The 25,415-nt window shown below is 33.2% G+C and overlaps 2 protein-coding genes across 3 annotated transcripts in view; one reads left to right on the forward strand and one right to left on the reverse strand.

Moving 5' to 3' along the window:
* The window catches only part of LOC146998900 (histone-lysine N-methyltransferase SETMAR-like), a 113,816-nt gene that overhangs the window by 60,006 nt on the left and 28,395 nt on the right, over positions 1–25,415 (reverse strand). The gene's annotated exons all lie outside the window — the stretch shown is intronic.
* Positions 1–25,415, forward strand: part of LOC118201203 (kyphoscoliosis peptidase-like) — a 113,311-nt gene that overhangs the window by 29,089 nt on the left and 58,807 nt on the right. For both annotated transcript variants that reach the window (XM_085811892.1, XM_085811893.1), the window contains exon 2: positions 22,260–22,833. In XM_085811892.1, the coding sequence (XP_085668018.1) occupies positions 22,260–22,833 (574 nt within the window). The remainder of the gene's footprint in view (positions 1–22,259; positions 22,834–25,415) is intronic.

Genomic DNA, 25,415 nt, shown 5'->3' on the forward strand with positions numbered 1-25,415 from the left:
GGCCTCGCATTATCGTCCTGTAAGATGAACTCGGGGCCCACTGCACCCCGGAAAAAGCGGACATAGGGTTCCAAGACCTCATCCCTATACCTCACACCAGTCACAGAACCTTTGTCAAAGACGTGAAGAGGTGCGACCATCCAACATGATGCATGCCCAGACCCTTACACCGCCACCACCGCCATAATTGTTGATTTCGCGGACAGTGTAGGTAGCGGGTCCCTGGCTCTCTCCATATGAAACTACGGCGCGAATGGGTGTTTAAGCTAAAATTGGACTCGTCGGTGGACAGAACGGTCGCCCATTGCTCCGTTCTCCATTCACTAGGTGCCTGCACCATGCTAATCGGACTCTCCTGTCCGTAGATGGGAGCGAGACGCAAACAGCCGGCCTTCTGGCAAACAACCCTCTCTCATTCAGTCTTTTGGAAACAGTCACCCTTGTTACATAGGTTCCAATGTGGCCGCATACATGTCCTGAAAGAGCTGAGAAGCTGTAGTCCCTCTGTTACGCCTTGCTAAAATGGAAAAATAGCAAATTTCTCTGGCCTTTGTGGCTCTTGGACGACCTTTCCCAGGCTTTCTCTCGATGGATTCAGTATCGTTAAACTGTTTCCATAGGTTACATACGACGCTGGGCGTTAAATTAAACTCTCTACTTACTTGGACTTGCGATTGTCCTGCCTCTAGCCTACCCACAATTCGCCACCTCATTCCATCATCTAAACATTTGTGGTTAATCATTTTTACTGTTCCGATGTGAATTTAACCGATTGCTGCAAAATAACACAAAGAAACTCACCGAGGTGTGCTAGCGAACGCGATTCGTCTTACTCTCCACGCGCTTATAAAGCCTGTTTTTTTTTTTTTTTTTTTTTTTTTTTTGGCTGGCACCGCCTGCACACACATGTACGCTTACCTATTTGCCGTACAAGATTTGCATTTTTATCTAGAAAAAGTGATTTTTCCTTTACTTCAGTTCTTTTCATGCAATTCGATAAAGTATGCAAATTCTCTTAATTTCTTTCACCAGCGTACTTATTGTTCCAGAGTCCAGCTCTAAATTCTCACTATTTAGATCTTGAAAAAAAAAAGTTTTTTCATTTCTTAGCTTTTTAAGATATGGACAGTCATTTCCATATCTTAACAGAGCTATACTAAGTAATAAATAAATAAGTGAATGAGCAAAAGTAAGCTTGAAGACTTTAACCTGTTTTCCACTATATAAAAATACTGTACTTGACATTTGCTGAGAAACGATTGGCTTTATCCTGCCGTGCAGGTCCTCAAACGAGCAAGATAGAAAACGCCATTAATTCGAAATGAATTCAAAGAGCCGGTACAGTAAAAATCTCATTTATGCTTTAGGGGTAATATATATTTTGAGGAATAATATCCTTTTCAGCGAATAGTTTCAAAACGCCTCGATAATATTATTTGAGAAACTACGATTGTAGATGCTGGATGCTTTGAGATAGAAGAAAGTGTTACTGAAGTTGAGACAGCAATGCTTTTTTCAGAGTGTTAGCGTATGATTTAAACAAAAACTGAAAAAACAGAGAAAATGGCTGTCGGTTAGGATGGTCATTTATCCGGCATAATATCCTGTTATAGTCCCGGAGGAACACCATAGGAAATGATGATCGATGTGTTTCCAGCTTCGTGAAAGAAAACGCAACTGCTAAACCAGCATAATTTGTTGCAGACTTCGCGAATACTGTAGCTACTCATATTTTTATGCGAGTTGAGACATGCCTGTTGATTTCTATTGAATTATTTGCATAGGAGACAATCAAATATGTTTCTCTTTCATTGGGTTGTTATCAAGTCAGATAGTATTATTGATGACAATACATCAACAATACATCGAAGGAGGTTAATCACTGTAATTGGGATGCAATGGTATGGCTGAGGATAACGTATGATGACAGAACACTAATAATATCTTTGCCTCAGTGTCTGTCATAGCGAGAAAGAATTTTACAGCGACACTTCTGAGTTGTGATTTCTTTTCTGTGGAGTAGTCATTTGCCACTTTTTCTCTATAGGGATGCCAGTGTCCATCCATGCAGAGAAATAACTACAGTGCTGGAGAGGAGCATATCGCTCATGCAGGTATGGCCTGCATATTTTTCGAATCTCAATTCCATCACACATGTCTGGAATATTTACAAAAAGTGCGTATTACAGAGGAAATCAGAACTCGAAAATGTGCAAGAATTCCAAATTGCTTTGAAAGAAGAAAATTTAAAAACATCTTGACAATGCTTATACGGAGTCATCTGGACAACATGCGATATCGATACAGAGAATATATTTAGACTCGAAATGTCCATACCAGTTATTAATGCTGTATGATCTGTTCCACTGAAGTAAAATGTTGCATTTACTAAAATTACCCTTGCTTTGCTGTGAGGCTTCTTATTCCCTGTTCTTTCCCCTAGTCTAAAACCTGTACTAGTTCCAGTTTAATAGAGATATCATAATTTTTTATAGATTTAATATGTTTCCTTTCCTGGGACGATGTCTACTATTAGTTAAGACATAAAATCTCACAATTCTTTAGTAATTTCCAAGCAATGTAATTATAATTTCTAAGGTTTTCAGGTACAATTGCTTATGCGCAGATTAGAAAACAACAATTAGGTATATGAAACATTCCTTCCTTTTCTCAAACACGTTCTAAAATGATAAAGTGGCAGCTAACTCTCAGACAGCTCTGCTTTAAAGAGGTTAAATTGAGTCTCACTTATAAAACTTCTGGAAATTCTACAACCTGCTTCTTCTTATATAATATGGTTCTTTACGGTGAAACTGGTACTACTTGCGTCTCAATTGCTATTGTGCCATGAACATCCCCATTTATATGAGGAAGAAAAACATTAATTTAGGTCTTTGCATACTTCCCCATAGTATATTAAACTTTAGAAATACTCTGCGTACGCAGCGCATGTTGAGTACCTTCTGTTGCAGAGTTGAGAAACTGAAACATTATTTAGAAGTTAAGAAATTACGTCATCGCATAGATGAGAAGCTAAAGGAATTATTACAGAGGACAGTAAAGTTAGAATAACCTTCTTCATAAATGACATTGTTCATGTCGTATTCTTTTATACATAACTACTTATCTTAGTTACTTCCGAGCAGTTAGATATCGCATCGCACATGAAAGTAAAATAGCTATCGAATAATACGACAGATGTTCTCGAACACATGCTGTGTTAACATTCCAGTATACAGTAGAGTTAGTTTGCTTTGTATACTAAATTATTTTACCAGTGTGAAAAAGAGATAATTACATTGCTTGATATATTCTTAATGTCTTAAATCTAGAAATTTATTAAATAGCATTTTAATGCTTCACCATGTTAATTCATTTTTTGTAATTTCTTAGCATTTTCATTTTTCTATTAAAGAAATGTTACGCTGCATTATTTAAGAGATTTCTAGGATATATCGAAAAATTGGTTAATATTAGCACCTGTAATTAAATATAATTCCCTTAGAAATGGATATTGGAATAACACTGGGGAACAGCAGTTTCGCTGTCATAGATCTGTCATTTGTCTCTGACTAGCTTTTCGCCTCTAAACAAAAAATAATCTCAGTTCTTGTATATTACGTCAACTTGTCAGGTTTATGATACACTCTCTTTTGTCTCAAAAGTCATGCAAAATATGCATATGAAGGAAAATAAACAGAAATCTTACGAAATATACTGCCTACGAAGAATAGTTTCATTCACACAAAGGCTATGTATAGTTACTACGAGTTAAATATTGTTCATACAAAGAATAAAGCTCTTTTACCAAATGGTATAAAACATTCAGTTACAAATGTTCGCTTATGGCTTTTTCTGGAGGTTTTAATCTGTGAGCCTTCTCGCTTGACACTCCAACAATAATCAGCCTTTATATGTACATCCCATCTGCCTTGGTACCGTCCCTCCATAACGTTCAAATCTTGGTGGAATCGCTCACTCTACTCATCACTGACTGCAGCAAGAGTTTTAGGAATTATCAAGATGGCTATGAAAAATGCAATTTGATGCTCGTGTTGTACCAAACATTTTAAAGCTATCCAAACGTTGCTGAGCTATTTCGCTCTCATTCTGGGCTTATGTATTTCCAAGAAAGTCTTAGACGATGTTTCTGAATGCCAACCAAGCATTCTCTTGAAGTTCTATTATTGTTCCAATGAAATATTTACGTTTAAGAAGCTTCTGAATCCTTGTCTTTGGGGTCAATTCGTTATTCACCGGAATCACACTCCTGCATTTCCATATTCTTTGAAAAGTGGCACTGAGACCTCATGTGAGTTGGCCACTGGGCGTGTAGTTGATGGTAAACAAGGATACGCTATCAAAACACTTGAGCGATCTTTGAGCTCTCGCCAAATCATAGGTATACCAAACATAAATTAAGAACATATTCCCTTCATTTACATCAGTAAACTCTTGAGACACACCATTGACACTTTGCGAGGAGTCCATGTTTTAATTTGATCACAAATGTTTCACTTTAAAATAGGCAAATTAGGCTTGCCTGACATATATACTGATGTTTGTCCTTTGACTGAGAATATTAAAACTGCCATATATGAAGCAGAACGAATGGGGGTTATTTAAGAACTTAAGATACGAACTGGATGAGACAGACATAAGGAAAGGTTTCAGTTCATATAAATAAAACCTAAATGCTGCTAACCCTGTATACAAACAATAACTCGAACTCCACGTTGGAATGTGCATCCCTAGATCAGAGCGACACACAACATCTCTCTACAATATTTCAGGCGTAACTGAACTTATCTAGATAAATACGCACCTGTCGCTTGACTTGTGTCAAATGAAAAGAGAGCGCTTTTACTCTGTATCAGATAAAAGAATGTCTAGAACAACAAAAGGATAAGATGAAGAATCGAATCGAGATGACAGAATGGGATATTTCACTTAGCCGCCATCAGTCGGCGAAGAAAGATGTAATGAATGAAAAGAGACATGCAATGTGAAAAAAAAATTGGATCAGTAAGGTAGTAAGTACTTCAAATAATTAACAAAATGTTAGGTAAGAATATCCGAAGGATATGCACCTGTTGCTGGCCTCCTACGATGGCTGTATTCACCCAACGCCAATCGGAAGATTTATGTTAACCAATAGGAGAGAGTAGTATTTTCTATGATCCACTCTCGATGCCGCAGAGAGTGGTCACATTCACATAAGGATGTAGAGAAAATACTTGCTGTGATAGAAGAAAACAAACCACAGGTTTGAAATCAGCATTCCAGTTTAACTCTAAACAGCTCAAAAATCGAAGTCAACTAACATTCTGCTACAAACTGTTTCCCAGTGTAATCAAATATCTGTTTCTTATTACAGACTGCCTCTAAATGTATTTTTTTTAATTATTTTTAAATAATATTGCTTCACAGATGCTCTTTTTTAAATAAAAAAGCTGAGGAGATAAACATTGCTAATAATGAAAAATGTTGGTTGATTACCTTATGCCAAGTACAATCAGAGAACTACTACTGTGATAAAAAAAAAATAAGTATTAAGAATGGTTTCATAAAACGTAAAATTTCATTTTGTTGGTCAAAATGTATTACACGCCGTTCAGAATAAAGCCTTCCGACTGCAATGCACTTTTCTCAGACTTCGAATTACGTTTTAAAGCTGTTTCGATGAAACTTCTTTAATGCGAAGTTTTTTATTGCATCAGATTCAATATAGTGGGAGCAAAGCTTGAACTTTACAGAACCTTTAGCCAAAAGTTCATGAACTGCAAGAGTATTGTGTATATTATTGTGGTACAAAATGAGTTATCTTATCACAATTCAGGTCGTTTTCTCGGATATGCTTTAAGTAAACATCCCAGAAATATTCTATATTAAACTATTTGGATAATTTATAGAAATTCGTGATGTACAACATAATAAATATTAAAGAAAAAATTGATGTACTTAACATTTATTTTTGACTGAACTTAATTTGGTCCTTTCAATATCGTTTCACATTTCAGGTGCCATTCACTCAATTTTTGGGCGTTTCCTATGTCGAAAACAAGTCTAATTGCCTTAAAGATGTTTTTCTATATTTATTAGCAGCAGATTAGCGAATTAAAACCCACAGGAAAACAAAAAACGTAATTGGATAAAATTAATTATCATGCGTAATACCCAATGCATATGAAAGGAAAGATGTTGTACTTATTTATACCCATGTTCCAGATGTAGAGTATTTTGGTGTATTTAATTATGGCAAAGTACACTAGGACTATCTGCCTAAGGGGAGGGATGCCTTCGTGGAGGACTTTCTAAGGGAGGAGGACTTTCTAAGGGAAACTGGCTCGCATACACGTTACTCATGGGGAAAACCACGAAACCACCCATGCAGCCAGCCCGTTTGCGGGATTAGAACCTCGGACCGAACTACCAGTGTTCAGTGACTTTACCGCTCGGCCGCTGGTGGGCCTCCAGATGTAGAGGACAACGATAATTGTGAAAATTCAGAATTAAATAATTAAATTAAATATCATATTTCAGAAAAATCAATGATAATACTTTTAATTATAGATACCAAAAACTAGATATCTATAACTAAAAATTTCTGTTATTTGTCTAGTCGCACCAAAACAAGAATTATCCATGCTGGCAAACTACCAGTACTAACAGCTGTTGCCATGTAATGTACCATAAGATCATTTAATTTAAGATTTTTCTTATCAGTGTCATAAACAAATCATGCGAATTAAACGTAATGTGCATACTTCTCAATAATTTAAGCTTAATTTTATTTTTTTAAATGTACCTGCTTAATAATTTTATGATCACATACTGTGCTGCTGTAATTAATTTAAAACGCTTCTAATGTCTTGTATCATAGCTCGGTTTCGTTTTTGCAACATCTTATGACAACTTTACTGCAGTTTGGCTTCTTTGCTCCCATAGTAGTTATAAAAGAAAATACTGATATCAATTTTTCCGAAATTTTACAGAAAAGTCTTTTCAAAGTTTTATAAATTCTTAATGTTGATTTCTTGAGAAATTTCAAAATTTCCCAAAAAAAATGGGATATTAAAAATTTTAACTTTACTCGACAAAGAATTTCAAGAAAAAACATTAGCATAATGCCGTTATTTTTCACTGTATTAAGATGCGTAACTGATAATAGTTCAGTCAGTTGAAAAATGATAAGCAAAACATTCATAAATTTTAAAAAATGTTATATAGCCTGCATTGTTTTTTTCTTTTCCTCTTTTGTAACGAAGATACGTTTTATAAGAAGAGTATCGAAATAACCTATCGAAAACACCTATGTGTAACCTATCGAAATAACCTTCCTAGAAATGTCCTTTTTAAATAAATTATGACGTATTCTAATTGTAAAATAATTTTTAATACCTTGTGGGGTTTTACTTCATCTGGAAAGGGGATTTAACCCAATAACCGCAACAGATGTGTAGCGAATTATCGCTGAAGTAGCTACCAAATCGCGAGAACGTTTAAATAAACTTTTTATTTAAACAAAAATTTAGAACATAAACATATTCTCTCGTGTTAACACCATCAACCACAGCTCGCAGTAATGCAAATAAAAGAACAATCAAATTCAAGTTTAACGTGGAACAGTAGTCAAAGACTACGCAATTTAAATATACTCAAAGCTAGCTCAGTAATTCTACGGTAGCATCAAAATAAAATTGTCAGCAACGAATTAATGCAAAGCAGAATAATTACAACTATTAGAACTGACAGGAGCTCACACGTAGCATATACGCGCACGCAGAAACTCCAAAAACATCAGTTAATTCGACCGACTCAAGTGCAACCCTGGTTGGCATTCTGCCAAAACACATAGACTCGTCCAAAAGGAGCGGTATTACTTGCTGCGACGTGAAAGGTCTTCTCTTCTCCGGAAAAAAGCTATGTAGGGAGGTAAAGAAAGTCTCCATTCTTCCACCCTGTTTTGAAAAATATTCGGTCCGAATGGCGCATGCGTGTTTGCACTCATGGTCGCGAATGAGGCGGTTGAACTATTGTAAAGGCTGAAATTATAAAAAACTGGTTAATTTAAAGAATACCTTATAAATATCTGAAGACTAAGCTTATTTATCGGCTGAAGTATGGCAGACAGAAAATTAGTGATAGTTAATATTTTAAATCTCATCCGACTTTTTATTAATAAATATTTTTATTATTATCTCAAATGGGGATGGACTTTTAGGACTTTGTACATGCGTCCCAAAACGGTCGAAACTCATCTTTTGTTTAACTGTCTCATCACAGAGAACGTTACCCAAGATGCATCACAAGGTGGTGAACCAAGTACGCCCATATGAAAATGCAAGATCAGTCCAAATTTTGATAAACAATGAGCACACTAGAGACTGATCCGATGGTCTCCCACGCTTCTTCTCCTACCATTAACCTCTCGAGAGGACTTTTGATTTGACAGGGTTTTAAATATCTCCATGACACAAAGTCACTATACACTTATAAACACTTAAAACCTTTTTGTGACTCGAACTCAGATAAAAGGCTATGGCTGCAGTTTTCCCTATTAGCATGTCAACAGGATGCCCAAATTTGTAAAGATTCTTTGTTGGTAAGTAGAAATGTTTTCCGATGTGTGATTAATAAATTATTTAGAATTCAGGAAACAGAAATGCATGAATGAATTTTTAAAGCATTTTTATATTCGATGACCGTTAGTTTACACAAAAATATTTATTTCATCATTATCTTGACTCGTGTTATGCACCCGTGACGACTACGTAAATATTTTACATCCTTAAAAGATGTAGAACGCGCGATCTAGAGGTAACTGTTTGTAAAAGAAGCCTCTTTTATGAAACTAAATTATATTATTTTAATTCTTATTAGAATTCATAAAATCTAATTTCCTGTAATCTTTGCCCTTTTCATTATTCTAGTACATGCTGAAGTCCAATCATTTATTGAGCGATAACAGAATACAAGTATGATGTCAAACAACACAAAACTTCGACGTTGTATTTAATATTTCGGAGTTTATGTCCCATTCAATCTGTATCAAAACTGACAATAACATACATCAAACAAAAGTTCTGGCGCATGCCCAAGTCGTAGTTAGAAGCTACTTGGAAACTTTTATGGTGATTTGGTGCTATAAAAAAATAGCTTCTCCTAATGGATTCTATACATTGATTAAATTTAACGTTACGCCCACCCAGTTGAATCATAAGTCTCTAGAGTCCTTTGATGATTTGTCGTTGGCATAAATGAAGCGAAATTTGAGGCCCTTTACATTAGCAAATACAATGAAAACATGAATGTTGGTAGATTTTATAATGATACATTATGAAGCAGAGTTTGCCACTCTATTTTAATTGACGATTGATTTGAATGCCCCTTTTATTTTCTTTTGGAGATGGGGATATTTTAGATTTGGAATGCCCATATAGTGTGAATAAAATGTCAATAGGTAAAAAATTTTAAATCTCATATTTGAAATTTTAGCCATTGCGCGGATTCGTTAGAATGGAAGACAACAAACAGAAAGAGAAACTCGATCTTCTTTAAGAATCTGTTGATCTTGTGTTAAAGGAATATAATCTATTCTTTTTAGATTATTTTACGCATACTTATATCTTATCACAAATCTCACCTCCCTCTTTTGGGGGGAAGAGACATATCTATGGGTATTATTTAATTAAATTAAACTCATTATTAAAATAAAGCTATGTACATTCATGAAGACTAGTTTTAGAAAGGTTTAAATAAACCTTTTTATTTAAACAGAACTTTGAACATAAACACACTTTTTTGTGCTAACAAATCAGCGTATCGTATTCAAATATCACCAGCGTTAACGGAAAGCCAAATAATTACAACTTATCAAAGCTGACAGAAACTAACGTAAAGTTCCGCAAAAGGCAGAAACACGCATTGTTTTACAATCCAAAAACATCAGTTTATATACTATCTAAATGCATTGCTTTCTGGTGAGGAAATGGAAAAGAGAAGTTTTAGTAAGATCTGAAATTATTAATAACTGGTTAAATAATAACCTTATATTACCTTCCGATTGTTCTGTCCCTTTATAATCGACTAGAACGCTATCCACATGATGGAGTTAATGCTATATAATATTCCCCTCAGAAGTAAATAGCATTCATATTTTTCGAGCTTTCATTCACAGTGCATAAATTGACAATTCAGTTTCAATAATCTAGAAAACTGGTATCGGCGGAATGTTTTGATGTTGCTACACAACTTGTATATGTTTTTAGAATTTTGGGTTTTTTAAGGCCATTTCTAATATTTTCATTAATTCTTTTGCTACTCAAAATTTTTATAATAAATTTCAAAGGCGGATTCGCAACTTTAAGGAGTTAAATCTAAAACTACTTTACAATAAAAAAATTTAATGATTGAATAGAAACGTAAGAGATGAAGTACCTAAAATTCACAGAGATTTATTTCTTATTTGTGTGAAAATCTAATATTTGAGAAAAATGAAATAATTGTCTAAAGATTCGATAAAATAACTGATGACTTTTGCTCCGTTATAAACCTTATTTATGTCCCCTAAAACTTTTGCGTTAATTACACAAAATACCAAAGGTGTATATTTGAAGAAATTTTGTTTCACAGCAGGTTATTTTCATTTATTATATATGGGGAAAATTCACGAAGGTATTTAAAATAATTTTAAATATGTAATTTAAAATTATAATATGTAAATAAATTTAGCACTGCAGTTCACGTGGTATTAAAATTGCTCTACGACAAGCAATCAACCGTGCTCCATAAGCATATAACATAAAATAATTTACTAGCATAAAAATTTATTATCAGATTGTCATAGCAAAATGCTTTGACACATATGATATATTGAATTAATTGCTGATTAACTTTTTAATATAAATTAAAAATAAATAAATAATGAAAACTTCCAGAATAGGAGAAAACTCGAGAAAAAATAATCACAACCTATTCTTTTTCTTTTATTTATTAAATTTGTATTCGACACATACAGAAAAAATATCTAGCTTTTCATGTATGTAGTTACATACTTTATTTCTTGTTATACCTCATGGCGTTTCGATTTTGATAAAGTTCGTAACCTTGGAGAAAAACCACTAGAAATTATTTTCATTACCGAATAGTAAATACTCATAGGTCAATCTAGTGCTTTTCCTGGATTTATTAGGTTTCAGCTACGGAAAATCTGTTTACGTATAAAAGTACTCTTTAGCCAAACGATTATTTGTACTGCAAAAATCCGTACGTGTGGGTATTTAAATTTTGACAAGTGCGAAAAACATTTAATCAAAACTATGTGTTCAGCTATCTTATCTAAACTTATGCATAATATTTATATCACAGTGTAAATTTCTTACCTGTATTTGTCGAATTTATCGGGTGTGATGTTGTCTTTGGTAATAAAAATAATGTAAAACTGAACTCCAAATCATTGAAATGTTAACTTGTAGGGATTTATATTTATTTTAACTAACATTTTAAATTTTAAGTTCAGACTTTTCTATAAGCCTTCATTCCCCTAATTGTCAGTGCCAGAATAGTTAAATGTTGCAGCGCACGTGAACGCATGCAAATTTTATATGTTGAAGGAAGTAGTTAAAAGCCGAGTTTCGATAGGAGGTAAGAGAGAGTTTAGGCTCTAGCTACCGTAGGTACGTTTGCTTATTGCTGGTTCAAGTGGCTTAATTGCATTATCTTACTGCCACTAGCTTAGAAGGTGGTTGAAGTTCGGGATCTCGCTCAGCCCCGTAGGTTAGTTTATCACTTGTTAAACATTTCAACTTTTAATTTTCAATTACGTGCTTTTCAGTTACCGCCCAAGTAGAGGCGAGGTTTGTTAGCGCAGAGTTGACTCAGTGTACATTTTAAAGAGTTAATAAAGGGTTTGAACCGTTTTCTGTGTAGTTTCCTGCTTCTCCTGTATCCAGACAGAAGTTAACCCACCTGGACCCTACAAACGTTTCTTCAAATTCTTGTCATAGTAATGCAAATTAATTTATGGAAAACGCATTCTTAGGCGATGTGAAATTGCTTCGGGAGTCCCATGCGGGGCGCCACTACCACACAATACACAAAACCTTCAAAAATAAGGTGTCCGTTCATGTTCTGCACATCATATATATAGTAAAAACATTCTTGAATTCTGGTATTACTTAGAAATACTGAAATTTACTTCAACACTCTTAATACGCCAATCATTTTACAACGCTGTGTAATGCAAGGGTTTTGGTAAAAAGTATTGGTACCACGTCGATGGTTCCGAAAAGACTTTATTGTCATAGCTACTAATTACAATCCCTCAGTATAACCACCTGTTATGTCTATGACCTTTCTGCCACGTAACTGGAAGGCGTTGTAGAGCATCAGCACGTCTGCGTCTGTTAGTGTTTCACACCATCTCCTGCAGCATTATTAGCAGCTTATCTACTATTGTAATGGATCTCTAGTAGCGATTCTTTCATTTGGGTAAAGAGATCATAGTCAAGGGAATTCATATGATATAAGTATGACTGGTGTTCTAGTATCACACATCACCACCGTGGTAGTGGATCCGTGACCTGTGGCATTGTGTATTGTCATGGAAGATTATGGGATGCACCACCAAACCTTTTGCCACTTTCTACTGTCGGCTGAAACCAGATGATGTCTCAGGCGCTGAATCTCATCCTCCTCCATCCACGGTATCATAATGCGAGTGCTGTCAAAGATATCCTGCAACATTGGCGATGGAGGTATTGGCATATGTGCTATATTCATTAGATATGAATCCGTGAATTCTTCGCGGAAATGAAGTACCTCCATGAGATCCATTACAGCAGCAAAGAGAGCATTATCCATGCTACAGGGCGGTCGCGGCGAGACATCGGTAAAATTAACATGCTAATTGTGCACGATGACTTTCTGTAACTTCGCAGAAAGTGGCAGAGACAAAGCGTTTATATCCAGGAATTATAAATGTTTGTATCTATGGTAATAAGGTGCCTTCGTAACTATCGACATGTTGCCAGCACTTTTATCCGAAAATGTGTTGGAATGCATGAATAATTCTCGTGAAAAATAATTAGACAGGCAAAAGTTGAAAATTAGCAAGCTGTTGAGTACTTACCATTAGACCTAAATTTAATATATTTATCAATGCTCCTAAATTCGATATGAATTTAATACAAAATTGAAATAGTATGAGAACTTACATTTTACATATTAAAAATTAGAAATTTATTAAAATACTAAGAAAAATTTTTGTGAAAAATAACTCTAACAAGAGCAAATATTAAACGGTAGTCTTTTGAAGATATAAGTATAATGTAATTACAGACACCTTACAGGCTATTTGTGTGATTATTCCTTAGTTTAATTTAAACATAATATTACTCAACAATTTTTAGTATTTTGAGAATTAATACAAGAGAGTTGAAGAGGCCAGGTATAGTAAGTAAAATGATCAACTGGTTCGAGACAGCATTGTCACAAACTTTTGAAATGTAAGAAAGGGAAATTTTTATGAAACCAGAAAGAAAAACGAAGCGCAAAATAATTGATTTTTTTACAGTGATTTCAATGAAGGTAAGGAAATAATAAAGGCTTTCTAACTGAAGCCTGCAAGATGAGCTTTTATACCAAAAGTAATTTACTGAATTTTTATGCAAAGTAAATTAACAGCATAACTGAAATATGAAAAATGTTTAAGTTACATACGTTATAAAAAATAATAGAAACACCACACTTAAAAAGAATTTTGTTTCTATAATTTTTTATCCTGTACTCAATTGACTTTTGTTGTTTATTGACTTGAAATGGAGACAAGATCAAATTTGACGACCTTCTGCAGAACGATGGGAATCAATATCCCATATATTTTAACGTGCTATACAAAATAAACAGATATAGTTTGCAACAGATATATTTGAATATTCAGTCATCACAGAGAATGCTATTTTGAGTAAATATGTTTTTTCTACTGATTTTTATTTGTTATTATATTTATAACTACAGATCAATTTATTTGCAGACGTAGTATTTTTAGGCCGAGTTTCTCTGAGAATGGAAAAGTATTTCGAAGTTCCTTTGGGACAAAAATTTTGAGGAAATCTATTTGGCTGTTTTATAGTATTTTCAACAAACGCCATATTGATTCTCTCAAGATATTCTGCATTGGGTTTAGTCAAATGCTACTTGTTTTATATATTTAAGGGTACCTTTAATCTACTGATGTATAAAAAAGTAAAGAAAAAAACTGCAGATGAGCTGAATCGCCCTTCATAATGAAACCTTTTCGTAGAACAAACGAAAATAATACTTAAAATTTTAATACGTTCCATAGCTACAAATAAATAGTATTAATGACTATTGTTGTATAAATATTTCTGATTCTGCAGTATAAAGTTCTAACTAAATTTGGTTTTATCCTAATTCCACCTTACCAAAACGATGGGAAAAATAACAATGAAGCACTAGAGCCAAAAACCTTATAATCTTCAAATGTATCTCTCAGATTCGTTTCGCAACTTCTGTTTTAGAGGGGAAAAAATATAGTTTATGATAAAAATAATTGATCTCGAAATAAAGTAGGTAAAGTTATGAAACAGTGTGTCGGTTTTCAAGGTACAATATTCTTATTTAATATTCCTAAAATAATAATGCTATATAGCTCTAGATAAGATTTACGAGAAAATTGTAAAAAAAAAAAAAAAAAAAAAAAAAAAAAAAAAACTTTCTTTATTTTTGATAACATAGGTTATGTAAATGCATCGTAACTTATGTATTTGCTTAAGATTGTGATACTCATAGTTTCTATTTATAATGCCTTAAAATAATTTTTAGAATTATCCGAAATGGCAGTGCTCCAGTTAGTTCGGATAAACATAATGCTACAGTATAATGAAGAGAAATTTTGATTTTCTTCTATATTTTATTCATGCATTCATAATAATATTCGCTCATACGCACATACATACTACATCATTTAGGATGTATTTTTTTCCAACCGCAGGAAATAATATCATTTCCATTTCCACCTTCTTTGCAAATAAGACTGGGCAGAACAGTCACGAGGATAAACTTTTGAAAACATATTTTTAACTAATAGTATGTATTTTAACTCTGTGTAATATACAACAGACTGTGAATATCTTAAAGTTTCAAAATGTTTTGCATACGCACGCTATTATTTCAATTGAAAGACGTTTTATAAAATGCTCACGAACATTAAAAATATGTCAGTATTCCATATAAATAAGCTGTAGAGTCATTAGGTTATTTTGAAGCAGGAGACGTAAAAAAAAAAAAAAAAAAAAAAAAAAAAAAAAATGTGCAACGCGTTCACCGGGTCTCGAATCCTGCACCTGTTGAATACGCGTCGAGTATGCTTCCGTCGATCACACTGCGAAGGGGGGCAGAAAGGAAGGGGGAAATAACGTATAGAGCTCAGATTTGAACTATTTAATCTGAGCCTAATACTAACATTTACTAATTCTTTGTATTCTATCCAACAAAAAAAAAAAAAAAAAAAAAAAAAAAAAAATCTGATGTGTATACCACATGACTTCCTTGCATAGCGTATTAAGTTATACACATTTTTGTTGCATTTCATTTAAACTTATTTCCTCGAATTTCATTAAAGATATTTTTCTCATTTAATTAATACAGTTCTCATTTCGCTTCAAAGGAAAAATACATAAAAACTCAAAAAATTTCATTAAAAATTGTAAAATACAGAAAAACGTAAAACACCAAATACAGTGCAAACGATTAAAAAAGACAAGTAAAGCTAGAGTTTCTTCGCAAAAGCAAGCAAGTCGGCCAGCGGAAAAGATGGGAGATTTCTCGGTGCATAAAACTGAAAGTTTACTTTTGATCCCACTCCGCAGAAAGACACTGAAGGTGAAGAAACTGATTTTGTTCACTATTCTACTGAGTTTCAAATGTAAACAAATAGCAATTCATTAGGCTTAATTCGCCACTTAAACTTTCAAATTCTAGGACTGATAATTGGTTGATAATTCTAGGACCTTTTTGCCTGCAGATCAAAAGGCATAAAAATCTTAACCGGAACATAAAACCCACATAATTCAATCACTTTTAAAGCAAAAAATACGCAATTTACCAACATATAAGAAGAAGAAAACTAAGCTAATCGAGCCAGGTAACAGAGTGAGAATATACACGATTGGTGCAGCCGATTGTAATGAAAAAGGGAAGTCCACAACTGCATGTTATAGCAGCCACCATATACAAAATTTTAACATTCTGTGGCTACTCATTTTTGAGTAATGCGAGACACATACGTACGTACGTGCAGATGTCAAGAAAAAAATCTCTTTTGAATCCATTTTAAATTCATTTTACAATTCTTTTGGGCAAAAACTATCCTTTTTTCTGTCCGTACGTACAGATGTCACGCAAAAAACATGGTTTAAATGTTTCGAGAGTGGTTGAAACGGATACTTTCGTTGAAATCTGATACCGGAAATTTTTTCAAGGAAGTAAAAATTCGTGCAAGGAAGTAAAAAGGGTAGGCTTTCCTATAATATATAGCTTTTATTATTTACGGCTAAAATGCAACCAGAAAATGTAATGAATAAAGGGCTCCAATATGTCTCTTCAAAGACGGATGTTTGCATATCCTAATATCATTTAAAAAGCGAAATTAAAGTAAAATGTTGCCATGCATAAATTTGGAGGACATTCTGTAGTTAGAGTTGAAGAAGAAGGATTAGATTTGACAGATCTAAAGTTTCATTGGGAGAAATTACGCATTCACCCCAGCACAAAAGTATTTGTCTCGTGGCTCTTAAAGATAATGCTTCGATACAGAAACACATGGTAAATACGTTAAATAATTCACAAGTATCTTGAAACAGTATTCAAGCACATCTCCATCACCAATAGTAGAAATACTATTTTTAAAATAAAAACCATTTGCAGAGATAAAATGGAAACTTATAGTTATGCCAGCTGAGAAAGGCTTATTTATCCTACTGAGGGAAGATAAACAGCATTTTTTAGAAAAATCAAAAAGAAAGATCAAAATCTGCTCCAACCACTATAGGAAAGTTATACAAGAACTCTCACTGCAGCAGAAAGTTTTGACTCAACGTGCATTTAAAAAGGTATATTTGTCTAACTACAAAAATTATTTCTACCATTTTCAAGGTGTAAAATAAAATGTTTCGTTATGTGTTTTACATTGTACGATTACGATTAATGAAAACAAATATTTTACAACTTCATCATAACAAGATCTTTTGTTCATACATCACAGGCAACGTTCGAATTTTTAGAAATACAAAAATTTTGCAATAAATGTTACTCCATTCAGCTTCTTGGAAATGATTTTCGTGGAACAGTGGCCGCAATCTTAAGAACTTAGAAAACCTTTCTTTTTTTCGTAATAGTGAAAATTAGATTTTCATATTTTAAGGGAAAAGGACAATGGACAGATTGATTCACAGCAATAATTAAGAAAAATTGCTTTCATACAGAGCATATTAAATACTGATTTATATTCATCGACAGATCTTCATACACATACATACATAAAAGTATTGTTCTAAAAATAGTTACATTTCTATGAGCTTTCTACATTTCCTATATTCAACTTTCTACATTCTGTTTTAAACATTCATTAAACACTTTAAGTCTTTAAAACATTAAGCATTAAACAAAAGCATTTAAAACATTAAGTCTTTAAAGCATTCTGTTTTAAGAAATGTAGAAAGAACGAGAAAAATAAATCTAAAACGAACGAGAATGCTACAAACAAACCGAAGTTGACAGAAGAAGAGAAGAATGATAATGGAATATATCTGCATGGCATAAAAACTTGTTTTGGTGTCTCATAACTCACACTTGAGTAATTGGTTGTCATCGGGAGCGGAAAATAGTGATCATTATATCGGTTGTACATGAGCTCTGGAGTGTTATTCTCAAACTACTAAAGATGACAATTTCCGATCATAAGGCTTGTATTGTAACACAAGATAATGATCTTCGTTTTCCGCCTCCTCTTCTCTGCAAGGTCTGGACTTGCCAGAAAAGCATAGCGTCTTAAGCGACTATCATTTATTAAATAAGTAAAAGCTCTTTTATAGATACTCGTAATATTGGAGCATTACAAAACATTGTAACTTGTTTGAATAAATTAGCTCAAGATGAAGGCAAAAAAGGGTATCTGAACGAATTCCAGAAAAGGCAAATACTATTTACTCCAGCATCAGTGACATCAGCTGTGAAGCCACTGAAGCTATCGATAAGCGCTGCAAACATCGAGGCAAAACATCGTCTGCGGAAAAACAATTATGGAAAGAAAAGATTAATCTCAATAGAAATGCAAGCATATTGAAGCAGATCGCCAACTCAGAGCGGAAGAACATTGCATAAAATGTAACTGCTGAACTTAATATGCATATAAAAAGCACAATTTCGGCTCAAATAGTCCGAAAAGAAGCGCATAAACAAATTACCTTGCTGTTGTGAAAACCGTCGTCTCACCGTCGTCAGATCGAAACTGGAGCACTGTAAACAAAAACAATGCCAACGGTTGGAAAAGTGGTCGTCTGATAAATCAATCACAGACTACTCTGTATCTCAGGATGTGTTTCGATGTTGAGAACAAAAAAGAAAAACTTATACGGTTTTCCCACTACAGTAAGTGATAAAATTTCATCATCGCATTAATGATTGTATAATGAATTTCAGCACCTCACATTGAGATCATTAACTTGGAAAAGAAGGAAGGCTATCAGTTATTTTGGAATCATTTTGGGCTACCATGTAAATTCAATAGAACAGATACTGTTTACCACAGTGGTGTCCTCCTTTCAATATTATGGGTCAATTATATGGTTTGAAGAATATGAGGAAGATACTGCATTTTTCCTGACCCCCATATTCACTAGAGTTATACATCATGCAGGCATTCTGTTTCTTTCTATACATTTGACGGAAAACAGAAGAGCCTCTCGTATCCTTCCTTTGGCATCTTTTAATACATTATTCTCTACTTTTTCATGAAAACTGGTGCAGCATATTACTAGCTATCATTTGAAATTTGTATAGTCCATTCTAAGGAAGATTGAAACTATTTTAAATGTAAAAAAATTGTTCTTTACATACGAAAAAATTACTTTCATATGTAAAGTACGTAAGATCCCTTTTTAAAGGGTTTGCGTTGCACCGGATAATTCCTCAACATGATTAAGATTTTGAATGTGGAAATCGAAACCTTCCAGCACCAAACTTGTGTCTTTTTGTACAAACTACCTTCCAGATCTGCTTGCACAAACATTTGATTTTGAAAGGTATGGATTAAAACAAGTTTAAATTATTAACATGCTTATGTTCCAAATGTCACTGTAAATAAAATTTAAAAAATTAATTTGATTATTTTTGAAATCAAATACAGACTTCGACCAATGATACTATAGCTTTTGTGAACTTTGCTGATACATATTTCCTTCAGACATTATTTTCAAGTTGAAGTTTTTAAAAAATAACATGTCCCAAAGTAAGTTTTATAGATTTAAATGGTACGTATGAGATTTCTTTATATGGAAATGTTTATTTTTAGAACGATCTCTTAGCACATTCAAACCATGAAAAATTTTATAACAGCATTTGACTCTTGAAAGGGATTTATGAAGACATCAAGTTTTATTTGAATTTTTTACTTCCTTGTACGAAGTGAAAAGGAAGTATTGTAATCGCGAAAAGTTTCAGGCAGCATATTTCAACGAAAATATCCATTTCGACTGCTATGGAATGTAATTTAATGATGTTTTTGCGTGACATCTGTAGTAAAGACAGAAAACAAGACTCTTTTCCTCCAAAAAAAATTATAAAACTGCTTTAAAATTAATTCTGAAGAGAATTTTTCGTGGCGTCTGTACAAATGTATATACGTACGTATCACGCATAACTCAAAAACGAGTAGCCTCAGAACGTTGAAATATTGTATATGGACTGCTATAACATGTAGATGTGCTCCTCGTATTTTGGTTGCAATCGGCCGCACTAAAAGTATATAAATATATGTATATATATATATCCACTCTGTTACTCGGCTCAGTTATCTCAGTTTTATTATTCTTATATGTCTGTAAATTGTGCATATTTTGCTTTAAAAAATGATTGAATTATGTTATTCTTATCTTCCGGTTAAGGTTTTATCCCTTTAGTAAATATGTATGCAATAATTTTAGAATTATCAACAATTTAAAAGTTGTTTAAGTGCCGCTAAGCCTAATAATTTTTTCCATGGCGGCCATTTCTTGTTTACATTTGAAACAGCAGAATAGTAGATTTGTTGCCAATCTAGAGAGACTACGCTTCGAAACAACAAAGATAACGCCTTCATTTATTATTGCGAATTAAATAATGCTTAATCCTTTCTGGAATTTTTTCGAGGAAATAAGTGTTTAAGATTTACTTCGTAATTTTAATACAGATATTTTGAGTTTTTATGTATATTTGCCTTGTCGCGAAGTGAGAACTGAATTAACTGAATGAGAAATACTAAATCGTCTGTGAAAAACTGTTTTATTTTTGTTTTGTTTGCTTAATTTCTTTCATACATCGTTTTAGATATATTAGAGTATTTAAATAGAACATGTGGCAACAATTAGATAATTCTTCAAATGATATAAATTTTGTACATTCTGAGTTATAATATGAACGAAATATAAGGCTGCTAAGTGAACCTAGCGCCAGATTGTCGCTATGGTAAACAAATGTAATGAATTTGAAAGAGTGCATTTATTTCATTGTGGTTTGTGCGCTAGCAACAAAGTATATTTAATTCAATCCAATAAGTTTAGATGAAATGCAAAAAAAAAATGCGTATAATTTAATATTCCGTACAAGGAAGTCATGTGGTGTACACATCAGATTTTTTATCTCTTGTGCAAAGCATTTCAGTTTCTTATTTCATTGAATGAAAAGCAAACAAAAATATTGGAATGTTTGCTCCCTTCTATCATTTCTAAACTAGAGCACAGAACTTTATATGTATTTTAGTAATTACAAATGCATTCAACGGAAATGAGTTGTAAAAAACATGTATGGTATTAAGCTTTTAAAGATGTTTTCTGTAGTTATCAAGGCACTTATTTCACTAAAAAAAACTAATATTTAGATTATACCCTCATAAAAGTTCTTGGGTTGCATATAGAAATATATTCTGAACCTGTGTATTGAGATGATCATCCTGTTTAAATGAATTCCAAGCGAAATGGAATAATCATATAATAATAGTGCGTAATAAATGAAAGAAATCGTAAAGTGACTTTTTTCCGATCATTACACATTTTCTTAAATACGGGATATAGGGTAGATATTTTATTGGTTAATAAACAGGAACTATCTGGGAGTGTCATCTGTTAACTTAGAAGAAAGAGTACGAGAGCTGGAAAGCAGTAAGAAAGTTCATTTACTTAACATCCCTTGACCACTTACTTTTGATTTTCAAAATAAAGTATCTTAATGCTTCGATCTTTTTCGATTCCGAAAAGATGTTCACGTTCTATGTTCAAGAACTTTAGTGTGTGGCTTTCAGTTCCTCTACTGTAATCTCATTAATGTAAAATATCTTTTTATTCGAACTTTTGGTCTTCTAGAGTCAAACATCAAACTCCGTTTTCGTACTTTAGGCTTTTTTCAGTACACAAGATCAAAATCACTTCCACCAGTTTTTTTTAGAGATATCCATTATCGTTACCAATATAATATTGGGATATTCTAAGGCTCAAAGTCACTACATACAACTTACTTTATGAAGAGTAACGGAAATATGAATGGTTTTATAAATATGATCACAAAGTCTTCCTCATATATTCAAGAAACTTCAGTTCTTGTATCCGCGTAATAAGTATTCTAAACTTCTCAATTAAAATTATTCTATTCTAAATTAAAAATCTAGGTATTATCTAAGGAAAAGATAAAAAAAGTATTTTTTCTTCTAAACGTAATGCAGTTTTATTTCCAAAATTTTTATCGCTTTGTATATTTAATAAAATTTTGTTTTTTAAAATAACTTTCTACTGCTAATTATATTCTATCGAAATCTTATATTTATGGCAAATCCAAATGATATAAAATTAATTTAAATTAAATTAAATTATTCACCCTCAGTTTGCCTTCAATCTTCACTTAATTCCTCAAATTTTACTATAGCTCATTTCTCTCTGCCTTTATATGGTAACTGGGAAATAAAAAAACAAATTAATTCTTCTTTCCAGCTGGCCTCCATGGGGTGTGGTTCCAGCAGAAGACTGAGAGCGGTCACCCCAATCCATAGCATTCATTCTCAAAGCAAGGATATGGTACTACCGGTAGCTTGGGTGTCCCATGTCAAGAAGCCTCTGTCTTTTTCAGCGAATGCCTCGGCCCAGACTGAGGGATGTTCAATGATGTTAGATAACAACGTCCAAACGGATGTCGAGTTAACACCCGTCATGAGCTGGGACACAAGAGACGTCGAAACTCAAACTCCCGTCGATGAAGGATTCGACAGCATTGACAGGATACTTGCTAAAGCTGACCAGTTTCTCATGATGCCCTCCAAGTATGGATCTGAACGGTATCTCCCCGAATCTGTGGAGGTATCTGTGCAGACAACATACAGTGGAGCGGATGAGTCCACACAAACAGAAATTCCTTCAGAAAATACGCAAGCAGTGAAGGAGGAGAGTTTCGATTCCTCTTTGACCGATATTTCCAATAAGCAAGAAGATGTCGATCTGGAAGAGCGATTATCTGAATTGACTTCCAAAATGCTATCTATTGAGTCACAAACAGACCCTCTGAGTAAAGGTGAGTAATCAAATTATATTATATAAGGTTAAAAATCTTAGTGGCATGTTCGGTATTTCATTAAATTTTGGTAGCATGTAAAAGAGTGCAGAAAATGCTTTAAAATCTACCTGTAGTTTATATACATCCTGAAAATAATGTATTTACTCTTTATCATGAGAGGATAAATGATGATGATTTCTGTTTTCCTTTAATACTGCGTTACTGTCTTTCCGGATATTCACTGAATTATAAATTTACTTGTACTGACAACATCTGTAACATACTAATTCAGAAGTCAAACAACAAAAATCAGCGTTATATTTACAAAATTTTCACGGGACTAGTTTCGATGGTTTTACCGAACCACCATCTTCAGCTGCAAAACCGCAAATGAAGAAGATAGGAAATAATGATTAGATAAGATAAGAAAGCCTGGACAAGAATAAGCAAGTGGCGCCATCTGTTGGTGAAACCAGAACTAAAACATAATTTCTTTAAAGGCCGAAGGCAAATTTGGATTGGAATTAGGATCGTTAACTAGTACAGAAAGATTTTTATGTATGTGAAATGCCTCTAGAAAATCCAGTTCTCCAATGGAAGATGTTTCTTGAATAATTTTGGCAGCAGAAAAACTGAATGTGTGGTTTTCGGACCAACAATGTTGAGCAACAGAAGACTTCTGTGTTTCCTTTTTTCTAACATATGCCTCATGCTCAAACACAGAAGTCTTCTGTTGCTCAACATTGTTGGTCCGAAAACCACACTTTCAGTTTTTCTGCTGCCAAAATTATTCAAAAAACATCTTCCATTGGAGAACTGGATTTTCTAGAGGCATTTCACATTCATAAAAATCTTTCTGTTCTAGTTAACGATCCTAATTCCAATCCAAATTTGCCTTTAAAGAAATTACGTTTTAGTTCTCGTTTCACCAACAGATGGCGCCACTTGCTTATTCTTGTCCATGCTTTCTTATCTTATCTAATCATTATTTCCTATCTTGTTCATTTGCGGTTTTGCAGCTGAAGATGGTGGTTCGGTAAAACCATCGAAACTAGTCCTCTGAAAATTTTGTAAATATAACGCTGATTTTTGTTGTTTGACTTCTGAATTAGTATTTATTCGGCGTGTTATTGTGTCTTAATCTGTAACATATTCAGGTAATCGATAAAAAATGACTGTGATCATTAATTTCTTAAATACTGATTCTAGATGCCGATTTTCAATTACAGATTTTCATAATATAACATATAAATTTTTATAAAAATAGATCTGCTCTGTAGAATGCTTAAAAATTGTTTTTCTCCATTATTCGTAAAGCAAAACTTTGTATTATTAAAACATTCACCTTTCTTTAACGAGTTACACATTGAAATATTCCATGCTGTTAAAGATTGCAATCATTTTATTAAAACACTCTGAATACAAGAGTCACATTAAAATTTTACTTAGAGGTTAAATTCCAAATTTAGAAGTACCAGAGCCCTATGGTAGGCCATAGGCACAAGTAAATGACATTAATTAAATGAAATAATAAATAGTGAATACTAAGATTAAATAAAATGCAAATAAACTAATAAAATTAATAATTTATGTTAAATGATTAATAAATATTTAAATAATGAATTCAGCCAGAGCTGATCTTATTTAGGGTTCCAGGTCAAATTTAATCAAAGTCTGAAAAGTTCAGAAATCAGATACCTATGAGCTCTGGCCAAATTTAAGTCCTATTTTCACCTTAGATTACTGTTTTCTAGAGCCCATGGTCACATTACGGTCAAATGTATTAATCATGTTCTGGTTTAATAGCTAAAAAGAAATTAATGGAAAGCTTCAGAGAGCCCAGTAAATAAAACATTAGTCCTCAGATCAGATAGCCACGGGCTCGGTTCCCAAAGGGGTACATATCTTTACGAAATAAGTAAAGAAGTGAGATCTATACTTGAAAGAAGTGGTCAAAAACAGAAAGTCGAAATTAAGAATTGATGAAATTTATGAAAGAGAAATTAAGGCTGATTATATGTATTTTCGGATATTTTAAAATTTGCAGTTTAGTTCAAATATCACCAGGGGTTGATCAGGTGATAATGCTACCAGCCGGCTGATCATTTAAAGCAGATGGACCATGAAAGCAAAGAGTGCATGTTTAGAAACGAAAATTTGTTTTTCCTCATGCAAAATGAACAATAAGAAGATTAAATAAAAACCTGCTTTATTCAAATTAATCGTGTTTCCTGCAGCTATACTTACAAGTCTTCTTTTACATAGAATCAGCAACATGAGGCTATAGATCCATCTTGTATGAACTTTGTCAATAAGATCGATGAGGCCAATAATGTTATATCGAGAGTTGTATATTTAGCAAGTTTACGATATGTAACACTATAACAGGTGGTATTATTGTAATGAATACCAAGAAGAAAAGTCTACAGTAGGTAAATACAGTAGGCTATATGGAGAGTTATTGCTACAAATATGAACTGATGTCTTCTTGGATCTTATTTTGGTTACACCGCTTCTCATATCATTATTTCTGAGATTCGTGTAATCTAACTATTTTACTTTCAATTTTACAAAATGTAGGATGTTTAAAATTTAAAAAA

Source organism: Stegodyphus dumicola, chromosome 2 (genome assembly GCF_044657685.1).
Source record: "Stegodyphus dumicola isolate Sdum_Otavi_A_Nest chromosome 2, ASM4465768v1".
NCBI lineage: Eukaryota > Metazoa > Arthropoda > Arachnida > Araneae > Eresidae > Stegodyphus > Stegodyphus dumicola.